Source organism: Microtus oregoni, unplaced genomic scaffold, assembly GCF_018167655.1.
Source record: "Microtus oregoni isolate MIOR12 unplaced genomic scaffold, Mior012 000005F_ref0000423, whole genome shotgun sequence".
In the NCBI taxonomy this organism is placed as follows: domain Eukaryota; kingdom Metazoa; phylum Chordata; class Mammalia; order Rodentia; family Cricetidae; genus Microtus; species Microtus oregoni.
Genome location: NW_024543064.1, coordinates 24,291,416 through 24,303,484, shown reverse-complemented (window position 1 = coordinate 24,303,484; position 12,069 = coordinate 24,291,416). Strand labels below are relative to the sequence as shown.

At 48.7% G+C, this 12,069-nt stretch overlaps 1 protein-coding gene across 4 annotated transcripts in view; it reads left to right on the top strand.

Moving 5' to 3' along the window:
• The window catches only part of Csmd2 (CUB and Sushi multiple domains 2), a 560,352-nt gene that overhangs the window by 542,266 nt on the left and 6,017 nt on the right, over window positions 1-12,069 (top strand). For 3 of the 4 annotated variants that reach the window (XM_041651748.1, XM_041651746.1, XM_041651749.1), the window contains 7 exons: window positions 1,630-1,803; window positions 2,120-2,193; window positions 4,101-4,212; window positions 4,687-4,866; window positions 6,820-6,885; window positions 8,575-8,736; window positions 10,727-10,839. In XM_041651748.1, the coding sequence (XP_041507682.1) occupies window positions 1,630-1,803; window positions 2,120-2,193; window positions 4,101-4,212; window positions 4,687-4,866; window positions 6,820-6,885; window positions 8,575-8,736; window positions 10,727-10,839 (881 nt within the window). The remainder of the gene's footprint in view (window positions 1-1,629; window positions 1,804-2,119; window positions 2,194-4,100; window positions 4,213-4,686; window positions 4,867-6,819; window positions 6,886-8,574; window positions 8,737-10,726; window positions 10,840-12,069) is intronic. The other variant, XM_041651747.1, reaches the window with a different exon arrangement.

The following is a 12,069-nucleotide window of genomic DNA, read 5'->3' as shown; positions in this document are numbered from 1 at the left end:
CCATCAGTAAATTTTAATGGTTTTTAAAACATCTTCAAAGACTTATTTTTAACTGTATACGTGTGTGTGCATGCTACATGTGTGTGTGTGTTCGTGTGTGCGCACGTGCATGTGTATATGTGTGTGTGTGTAAGCTAGAGTTGCCAGTGATTGGAAACCACCTGACCTGGTTACTAGGAACAAAACCCAGGTCCTCTGCAGGACCAACATGTGCTCTTAATCACCAAACCGTTTCTCCAGCCCCCAAGTGTTCCTTGTTGTACCTTCTCCGATTTGTTTAACCTTCTCCTATTGGTGAGGAATTAGCATCAACCAAGTTATAAGCAACTAGTAATAAAAATCCCTAAAACAGCATTTCTTCACTCTTGTAGAAAAGTTCTAGAAGTGAGTGTGCTGGGCCAAAGGGTAGGCACTCTGTACTTCCTGACATGTATTATCAAAATGCCTTCCAGACAGAGCATCCAACCTTACGCTCCCCACCAATAATCATGAGCATGTTTTCTTTTCCTTTCTCTCCTCACCCCCTTTTTAAAACGATTTATTTATTTATTGTGTGCACAGTATTCTGCCAGCATGTTTGCCTGCAGGCCAGAAGAGGGCACCAGATCTCATTACAGATGGTTACAGATGGTTATGAGCCACCATGTGGCTGCTAAGAATGGAACTGGGGACCTCTAGAAGAGTAGCCAGTGCTCTTAACCTCTGAGCCATCTCTCCAGCCCCATTCCCCTCCCCCACCCCTTATAGTTTTCTTGGTTGTTCCTTATAGTTTTCTTGGTTGTTGACAATTATCCATGATAATCATATAATATCAACATAACCATAAATCAACCAACAGGGCGGCATTGAAGAAAACAGGCAGCTATTTATATATACCCTTATTTGCTTCGTGGTCCTAAAAAAAGTGGGGAGGCTAAACAAACCACTTATCTGATGGGAGCGCAAATCCCTAAGAAGCAGAAAAATCTTCGATCGTTTTTTGCAAACTTGGCCATATGTATTTGAGTGCAGCAGGAAAGGTGGCCAGCTAGAGCCAGCCTCATTCAGCCATCTGAAGCACAGCTCCTGGCTGCCACATCACCAGGACCCAGAGCCACCAAAGCAATGTCGGATTCAGCCTTTAGAGGAGCACAGCTTCACTTTCGCTAAGAAGAGCTGGGAAATGGAGGCGGGATTGCAGGGGGAAATGACTTAGCAATTGAAATCATGTGGGCGTTGACTCTGCAACTGGGCACGGTGTGTACAGCTGACGAAAACCAGAGGACACATGTGTGAAGATGAGGAGAATGTTCTAGATGGTTTGTTTGATCTGTGGGACTGGGGCTCAGTCGTACAGCCTCACCCAGGCTAGGCACACACCAGACCGCTACAAACCCCATCCACCTCAATGTTCAAACTTCCTGTAACACTACTCTGTTATAGGGAGCAGGTTAGTAAGCTCCCTTAGTGTGGCAAAGAGAGGAAGCATGTGACCACACACAAGCAGAGACCCCAAGCTCTTACCCAGGCAGGCCCCCATTTCCAGGGATCAAGTGAACCAGAGGAAACAGTCACACACCCCCCACACACAGGGGAAAGGGGAGGTTCTAAAAAGCATCCTGGGCCCACTTGTGTCTCTTGTCTTTCCAGCCGTGTTCTGCGGCGATCCAGGGGTCCCACCTCGAGGGAAGAGAGAAGATCGGGGTTTCTCCTACAGGTCATCTGTGTCCTACTCCTGCCATCCCCCTCTGGTGCTGGTGGGCTCCCCACGGAGGTTCTGCCAGTCGGACGGGACGTGGAGCGGCACACAGCCCAGCTGTATCGGTAAGAGGGGCTGGAGGTGGTGGCTGGCTGGTGGGCAGAGGGAGGCTGAGTGATGGCTCCACCTTCCGTCCTCATTGTCTTACTTGTAGTGGAGAAGGAGTCCTTCTCTGAGCAGGGAGCAGAGTGAGGGACGGAAAGGGCTACTGTACTAGGGGAAACAATGGCAGCTCAGGCCTCTAAGACAAGTAAGTGGAAGGCTCAGAAGGTGGGGTCAGGAGGCAGCTGTGGTCTCTTCCATTGGCATCCAGATCAGAACGAGGTGGACAGTGAAAGCACCAGTGACCATGTGGTCTGCTTCTTTGTTTTGGTCATTCAGATCCTACACTGACCACGTGTGCAGATCCCGGCATGCCACAGTTCGGGATACAGAACAGCTCCCAGGGCTACCAGGTATGAGCTCGAATCAGCCTTTCTGTCGCCAGTCCCTCCCTGCCACCGTTAGCACCAGAGGCCCTGGGAGCAGCCAGGGAGAGCAGACCTCAGAAAGGGAGGAAGGACGTGCTCCATGGAGCATCCTTCAGAAATGGAAGGTGCTGGTTGGTGTCCGCCAGCCAGGCTGATACAGAAGGCGGCTGATACAGTAGGTGGAGCCTTGAACAGTTCCCAGGAACCCGAGAGTTGGGGTAGGATGCTTGTGAAAATACCAAAATAAACAAGACATGCACACTCCAGCCACAAACAGGACTCATTTGAGCAGTGGGTGCCAGCAAGAGCTAGGTGTGCGGCATCTTCCAGAGGGGCTCCCCATCTGCACCTAAGTCCTGCACATCTGTCTCAGAGTGAGCCATAGGCAGCCTGGCTGACACTGAACAGAGCGGAGAAGCAGGGAGATGAGGGTATGCTCAGGTCAGGACAGTTAGCTGGGGCCCAAGACAGATGCTGAGCTAATCTTCAGTGATAGACCAGAATCTGGTCAACTGGTGTAGCTTACTCATCTGTCCTGTTCTCACCCAGAAAGTATGAGCTGTCCCAGGTTCTAGCATTCGGGGGGATGGACTGGCTGGGGCTCTGGTCCCATGGGCCTCCCTGACCACAGCAACCATGCAAACCCGAGCACTTCCAAGAGCACGGAGTGCTACACAGTTTCATGTGTCGTGTGGAAGGATTGTGAACGGGCTGAGTTGCTGCTTCAGAAATGGGAGTCAGGGAAGAGCCCTCCTAAAGGTGACGTTTGAACTGTGGGCTTCATGACAAGAAAGCCAGCCCTATTCAAGACAAGGCCACATTTCTGATTGAGTAAATAATCCTGATACAGGAACACGGAGGCCAAGGCATGTCCTCTTTCGAAGTGACACTGGGGCTGCTGCGTCAAGCACAGAAAACACAGAGGTTCAGAAAAGAAGCATGAACCGCATAGCCAAGGAAACCCCTTCTCTCACAACTGGGTTGAAGGAGGGGGCAGCATCATGGGAGAGTGGAGACTGTAGAGCCTTCAGGGCGCTCTGTGTTCGCCTGTGCCTCTCTAGAGCTGAGAGGACCCATGACAGGATTGGAGAGGAGAGGGATCAGACTTAGCTTGCCAGTTTGAGGTTTGGCCAAGTAGGCAGATAAAGGTGCCCTATGTGTTGTATCAAAGGAGGAAACCTAAGAGGACAGGTTGGGTGTGGAGGAAACCGGTGAAATGAAGAGCCCCGCCTTGAGTCTGAATCTGAGCTTGTAGGAACAGTGGAGCTGGGAGATGCCGCAGTCTGAGTTGCATTGTGGGAAACTGACCTGTCCATTAAGGCAAATGGGCAGAAGATGCCAGTGGAGCCAGGCAGTCAGTGACTCTTGGAGGACAGAGAGGGAGAAGCAGAGAGAGGGCAGCACTTCTCTCTGACAGACTTTTCCAAAGCACAGTCTCCAGGGGCCACACCCATCATGAGGACAGGTCTCCAGTTCTTAGAATGCAGAGGATCATTGAAGAAATGGACACAGAGCGATCGTTTAATTTTGCACAGTTCTTCACATTTTATAAAATGCTTTCAAGTTCACCATCACACTTGAATGTCCCAGAGTCCCAGTATCATCCTGGAACAGCAGCCACCCCGCTTTGTGCCCAGGGAGGCTGGGGTTTAGTCTTCCATTCAAGGGGGAAATGGGTGTCCTGATTCTGCACCCCTTAACAGCACTGATCTGGCCACACGGCATGCTTGCAACTGCCCCAAAGGACCACTCAGACTCAGCCAGAGAAGCTTCATGGTGCCAGCAGAGGCAACAGCCTGAGCTGGCATTCTCTCCTGAGAAACGAGTGATTGGTTGCTTGTGAAACACTACTAGCTGACAGATGACAGGGCACCCTTCTGTCCTTGCCGCAGGTCGGAAGCACGGTGCTCTTCCGTTGTCAGAAAGGTTACCTGCTTCAGGGCTCCACCAGCAGGACCTGCCTTCCCAACCTGACCTGGAGCGGAACCCCACCTGACTGTGTCCGTGAGTGCCACCCTCACCCGATCCCACACTTCACCCACTAGCCCAGACTGGCGGTGGGGTGTGCTCCCTGTTAAGACCAGTGTTATTCTCTCTATAGTACTGCGTCTTGGGGCCTCATGGATGTTTTTACACAAAAGCCTTGCTGGAATTCGAAAGCGATCGCTATGCCTTAGCATAGCATAGGCAATACAGAACCAGCAAGAACTAAGAACTCTGCTGGCAGGGTCATGGAAACATTGCAGATACTGGGTTCATTTTCTCAGTGTTGCAGACTGAGCTGTCCTGCAGCTGGCTAAGTCATCATGCTAGGACATTCCTAGAGACTTGGAGTGTGAGTCTGCAAAGAGATGAAGGAGGGGGAGCCAGGCATGAAAGGGCAGAGATGTAACGGAACAGGCGTCTACATAGGAAAAGGGGGTGGAGGATTCAAATCCCAGATTCCTTGGGCCTAACGTTGTCTTTGCTCTCACCCAGCCCACCACTGCAAACAGCCAGAGACACCTACACATGCCAACGTCGGGGCACTGGACCTGCCATCCATGGGTTACACACTCATCTACTCCTGCCAGGAGGGCTTCTCCCTCAGGGGTGGCTCTGAACACCGTACCTGCAAAGCCGACGGCAGCTGGACAGGCAAGCCGCCCGTCTGCCTGGGTGAGCAAGGCCTCTCTCGGGCGGAAGCTGGGGAGGAAGGGCTGGCAGGTACTGTAATAGCCAGGAGGAGGACAAGCCCTGCTTCTAATTGAAGTGTTGCTGAGACAGGAGACCACTGCAGAACAGCTCACACAAGCCCGTGTCAAACCCACCGCCTGCCTTCACTTCAGCAAACACACGCCAACCCTTTCACTTACGCAAGTACAACACCACACTGTCCTGCCTGGCTCCTTCCACAAGGCTGAAAGAATGCATGCCTTTATCCCTTCCTCCAGTTAGTCTTATTGTCACTCTGCCACACCTGACCTGGTCTGGGGTGCTGAGGGGTGAAAGATGCGATTCTGTCCTAATGGAATTCACAGGAAGGCACAGTGTCATGTTACAGGTGTGATGGGTGTCCCCGGGGCACCTGGCAGAGTCTCCAGGCCCATGAGGATGGAAGTGGGAAGAAAGACAGTTTAGGAAGAAAGAGAAAACACTGCCAGGGTTGGGGTGGGCTAGAGAACTGAGTGGAAAGCCACAGAGCACTGGCCACCAGCGCCATGTCCTTCCTAGGTCACTCACCCAGCACCTGCCTCTCCTGTTTGTACAGGAAAGGAAGGCTTTCCTTCAGCATGTTGTATGAGCCCGGGGGGGAGGGGGGCGCTTCTAGTCTTCCTCTGGCAGCTTCTTCTGTGCATTAGCCTTGATGTAGTTTCCTGCAGCCTCTGTTCTCCTAACACAGCTGGTATTTTAAAATGTTGTCATGTTAAATGTCACCGTGTATTATGTCGCCGCCGTACATGGAAAACAGAAATAACGAAAGCTCGTGTGAGATGCTGATTACCATGTATTGAGCAGTGGAACGACCCCTTCAGGAGCCAGGAGATGCTCTGAATGCGGGGATGGATGAGGAAGGCTGCTAAAGGGGAGGGCAGGAGCCAGGGAAGACTTCCTGGAGGAGGTCACGTGTGGTATATGGGTATGGTGTGTGTTTGTGGTGGGGGTATATGGAGTGGTGGTAGAGGAAACGATGTGCACGTATGTGATACCTGGTGTGCGTGTGTGTGGTATTTGGTATATGTGTGTCATACTTGGTGTGTGTGTATGAGAGAGATGGTATGGAGGTACATGGTTGTATGTGATATATATTGTGTGTTACATGTTTGTGTGGTATATGATGTATGTGTTATATGGTGTGAGAAGTGTGAGAGGGAGCTATGCTGTGGGGATATACAATGAGGTCTATGTATGTGTTTTCTTGTGGTATGTCATATGAGGTGTGTGTGATACATGGTGTGTGTGTATTATGTGTGGTGTGAGGCATGTGTGTATATGATATACTGTATGTATATATGTGATAAATGTTGTAGACTGAGTCTAGGGTATGTGTAGTGTATGGTGTGGGGTGTGTGTGTAGTATGTGGTATGAGGTGTATGTGGTATGTAGTATGGTATATGTATAAGATGTGTATATGTATGTGTATAGTATGTGGTGTGGCATGAGTGTGTGTGTGTGTGTGTGTGTGTGTGTGTGTGTTCACACTAGATGGACCGATAGGTTGACTGCGTGTCTTGGACACTGTGAACACTGCTGCACACTAGATTTAGTTCCTTTGGGTGTACACCCAGTAGTGAGGTCGCTGGATCATATGATTCTATTTTTAGTTGTTATTAACTATTTAGAGATTACACCAGATTCTGTTGATATTTAGTACAGTGACAGCCACATAAGCATGTGCATTTTAGTGCCTCGCTGTTATGCCAGTATCTGTGAATGATTGTTTGAGTCCCTCGTTTTTCTGTGTACTGTGTTATTCTGAGATGGTCTGTAGCATCGCCAGACCAATCGCTGTCCTGGAAAGCAAGACCCCAGTAAGCATGTCCCCCAACCTCAGAAAGGCAGCCATCATTGTTCTCCCACAGAATGTGGGCCAGAGGCTGACTCCATTTCCTCCCATTCCCTTTCCCCAGCAGAGGTCCGGCCCAGCGGAAGACCCATCAACACTGCGCGTGAGCCACCGCTCACCCAAGCCTCAGGTAGGCAGAGTCCAGATCTCTGGCTCATGAAATGGATGCTGTCTGTGCTGTGCCATTAGCCAGCTTCAGGCACATAGGACCCCATGCCATGGGAAGGATTAGAAACCCCCTGTAGACACCAAGACAGTTCCCTGCCAACTCCTAAGCCAGGCTGACTTCAGGGAGAGTGAGCCTTACAGGAATGGCTTCAGCGGAAGAGGAAGTCAAGGTCCCTAGAAGAGTGTCCAGGTCCCCAGGCTCTGGAACCACTGGGTACCACAGCCCTCCTTGGCACAGCACCCTCCAGTGTATGGTCACTAACCCAGAGACCCAGGAAATGCTCAGGGAGCTTCCGGAAACTGGGACCTCTTTAAGACAGGTACTGTGTCTTTAAGAGCGTCACGTCCAGATGCTAGCCCATGTGGGTAAAGGCTTTTTGTGGGTGCCAGCTTGGTTTCTCTATGCTCAATGAGCTGTGTAGATGTTATCTTCAGCAATCACACCTTGCCATCGGTTTGCAGAGAACAACCTATAGTCTTGGTAACAGCCTGGATTATTTGGATATTCCAATGGGACCCCTTTGGCCAAGAACTCCCAGTACTAAAATCTTCATTTGGAGACAAGATGGCCAGTTGGGACTCTGTCTTCCCCATTATTGGGCAGTTTCATTTAGATCACCTTCATATATGTGTATTTTGGGAAGCTTCTATTGTGTTAGATTTCCATACTACTCCTCAAACGGCCCTTAATTTTAGCTATCTCTTCCCATATTTCCTCCCTCATCCCTCTCTTCCCCACCCACTTGGTCCTCATATTCCAGCCTCCCATCCATCCATAACTATCTATACTATTTTTTCTCCTAGAGAGGTTTGTTTGTCCCCTGAATTCTAGTCTCTTACTCTGTACGTAACCTCTATGGTTCTATGGATGATTATCATTGACTTAACAGCTAATATCCACATATAAACAAATGTATTTATATTTCATTCTTAACTGACAGGTACATGTTTATGAGGCACACTATGAAGCAATGTTGTGGGTCTGTATATACATATTGTGATATAATTGCATGAAGCTAATTAACATACATCACCTCAGAACATTTAAAATATACTCTTTAAGCACATTTAAAATATATTATTATTAACAATAAACATTGCACGAGGCAGTAGATCCTGCCTCGTGCCCAGCTAAAGTCCCTCCTGCCCAGCTAAAAATGTGTTCCCTTTGGCCATGCATCTACACCCCCAATCCCACTTCTCACACTCGCCACTTCTAAAGTTAGACATCTTAGCTTGGTCTGTAAGTGATACGTCTACTGAGGTATCACTGCCTCTGACTCATTTCACGTAGCATCATGCCTTCCAGATTCAACCACGTTATTACAAGGAAAAGATTTCCCTTTTGTGGAGATAAATGATATTTTATTGTTTAGTCCATTTTCTTCATTCATTCATCCACGGATACAGCAGTTGTCATAGTTTGGCTTTGAACGCGGACATACAGATGTCTCTTTAATATGCCCGTGTCAGTTCCCTCCACCTGTCCATTCTAGGACACAAGAGCATCACACGATCACCAGAGCACCCAACCATCTCCCCCATTTCAGACACTCCAAGCTTCACATATGAGCTAGGATCAGTTACCAGGCGATCCTGGCTGTTCCAGCAACCTTCAAAGTCCAACTCACATGTTCGCCAATCCTTCCAGTTCCAGGGGATGTTTTTGCCAAGAATTCCTTGTGGAAAGGAGCTTATGAGTACCAGGGGAAGAAACAGCCAGCCATGCTTAGAGTAACCAGCTTCCAGATAGCCAACAGCAAGGTCAACGCCACCATGATCGACCACAGTGGGGTGGAATTGCACTTGGCAGGTAAGGAAGCAACTATGTCTGGGGAAGCAGGACAGGGACAGGGGTGGCCAGTGCATACCCCAGGCAGGAAGAATCAATGTCACTACTTCATAGGGTCAGGTGGGGCTCGGCCTGGCCTGATGGTCAGGGAAGAGTGAATATCTATATTCCTCGCCCACGAACTAATGACAACCATGGCCACTAAAACCCATGAAGAACTCTCTCGAAGAAAAGAGAAATAGCGGGGGCTGGAGAGATGGCTCAGTGATTAAGAGCATTGCCTGCTCTTCCAAAGGTCCTGAGTTCAATTCCCAGCAACCACATGGTGGCTCACAACCATCTGTATGAGATCTGGTGCCCTCTTCTGGCCTGCGGACGTACACACAGACAGAATATTGAATACTAAATAAATAAATAAATAAATAAATAAATAAATGAAAAGAGAAATAGCCTGAAGACTGGGCCAAGGGGTGAAGCATAGATGTCCCAGCAACCCAAGTGCAGTCAATAAACTAAAGGAAAAATACTTTCAGTCATAATCAGACGAGAAAAGCAAACACGAAATGTGAGTTTCCACCAACTCCTCGGGGTGTAAACCTTGATGGTGGTCCAGCTTGGCAGTGACAAAGCACACACTAGACCAGCCCGTTCCGGGGAAAGCCTGCGCAGCTTCTAACAAGAGCCTTGAAACTTGTTGGGTTCATTAATTATTTTGCCATGCAAAATTGAAATGGAGCATTTAAAATTTATAGGATTATAAACAGTATTCACTTTAGAATTACATTTATATTACAAAAAGCTAGAAACACAATGTTTCCCCAGGATAAAATGTAAGTGGTTTCATTATATCACATCTACAGGGAAAAAAAATAGGCTGATTTGGGGGCTGGGAAGATGGCTTGGTGGTTAAGAGCACCTACTGCTCTTGCACAGGACCCACATTTGATTCCCAGCACCCACATGAAGACACACATGTACACACACACACACGCATACACACACACACATTTTAATAATAGTAAATGAAACTTTGAAGCAGCCAGCTTGAAAGTGAATATACCCCGTTGGAATACATTTGTATCTCCAAGTTTTAAAGTTATAAAACCACATAACTATGTTCCTAGGAAAGAAAACACATCCCAGCAAAGCGCTCACAGCAGCAGCTTAAGGAATTAAGGTTCTTTATCTGTGGACACCGTGGTAACTAGCGAGACCCGAAGCTTCTTTTTACCTTCAAGCATCTCTGCACTTTTTAAAGCTTGTTCAGGCTTCAGCTTTTGTGTGGTCAGAAAACAAGAGTTTCTTGAATAGATAAGTGAATGGATAGATGGATAAATTAGCATACACTCAGTCCATGTGTGACCACGCCCTCCACACACATACAGTCCATGTGTGACCACGCCCTCCACACACACACAGTCCATGTGTGACCACGCCCTCCACACACACACAGTCCTAGTGACTGACTCATTTGCTCTAACATACAGACACACACTCCCACAAGTGGGTCTGCTATGTATCCATGGTCAGATCAAAATACACAGTCATATTCCTTTTTTAAACTTTTTAAATTGTAGTTAGTTAGTTGTGTATGTATGTGTGCACATGCCACATGTGTGTGGGCATCAGAGGGCAGCTTTCAGGACTAGGTTCTCTCCTTCCACCACATGGATCTTCGGGATGGAACTCGGGTCATAAGGCTTGGCAGCAGCTGTCTTTCCCCCACTGAACCATCTCAGTCCCACAAAAATCATACATTTGCTCACACACACACACAAAATAGAATCACTGTCACCACCTAGTAGTTCAGTTATCAAGATGCATCTTCAGATTCTTGCACACATCCATGTTCAACCACATACAAACATATGTACTGGTCTCGTGCACCAAAGGCGTGCAGGGGGCATTTCCCTAGTGTGCACACGGAAGTTTTGTTCACACCTTTTTCACCCACAGAGGTGGGTTTTGAGATCTCTCAGAGTGTCGAGTATAACCTGCTTTCTTTCTCCAGGAAACTATAGGAAGGAAGATTTCCGCCTCCTGCTTCAGGTCTACCATGTCACGGGTCCCGTGGAGAACTTTGTGGATAAGTTCAAAGACGACCACTGGGCATTAGATGGCCATGTGAGTAAATTGGTCTTCACCAGGCCTTGTACCCTACTCCCGTTCCCAGATTGTTGGCAGAGAAAGGATGACAGGGTGTGAGAACTGCTGGGGTCCCATGGAAACCTGAGGAGTCTTGAGAGTAGGACTAGGAGCCAGGTAGCCCTGGTCAGCAAATGGAGCGGGCAAAGGGAGGATAAAAGAGGCTTGAAGACTCGGAGTCGAGGATTGCCATGTCTGAGAGGGATGCATGAGCTTCTCTATAGAACAGGAAGCAAGAAATGGGGGTCAGGGTGTGAGAGTGCAGGTCACAGTGCAATGGATATGGGCTGGAAGAAGATGAACCCCAATGACTCCTTGAGATGTGTGCTTAAATTTGAGATGTGGGCTGGGGATTATGTAGCACAGCCTGAGAGTTCAGGACCCAGAAGAGAGAGGCAGGAATCTTTTCCATGCCTTTGTGGGAACTAAACACATTGTAGGAAATTTATGAGGTAGAAACCAGTCCCTAAGTGACGGTCTTGTGCTGTATCTTCTGAGTTCACAGTGGGAGGAGGGTTGAGAATGGAATTCATCTATCCCAGCCCCCTCCTCACTGTCTTGGATTTCTAGAGGGAAGAGAGAGAATGGGGAAAGAACAGGAGATCAAATGGGCTCGAGCAGTGTCACTGAGGACAGGCCTAGCTGGTGGAGCACTGTGGCTGAGAGCCTGCTTTGTAAACCCACTGGAAGAACCGAGTGACTTCTCCAGGGCCTGGCACCGGCACGTGCAGTCGGTTCCCTGGCATGCCTAGGGTGTCTGGATGTCCCTTGGGTATTCAGTACCAGTCTTAGCAGCACTTCAAAAGCTGAAAAGGGAAAATCAATTCAGCAGTGCTAGGGGGAGAGAAGGATCAAGTTGTCTCGACCATGCCAGAAGGATCGCTACACACAAAAAGACGAGGGTCAAAGGTGAGACCTGGAGTGAGAAGTGCAGGCCAGCGGACATTGAAAATCAAGGAGCCAGCAGCAACTGAAAACCTTTAAGGTCCCTTCTACAGCCAGCTGGGGTCTGTCTGAGGGAACAGATGAAGACAAAGGGCACCCCAAGGCAGGGGCATGGTTCAAGGGGTACACCTGCAGCACCCCCAAGCATACTCCAGCTACTAAGATGACAGGTCACGTTGGAATATCATGAGGGTCAGGTCAGGTTATATCCCAGCCACCTGAAAAAACAGCATCTTCTGGAACTGCCAGAAACTCTCCGAAATG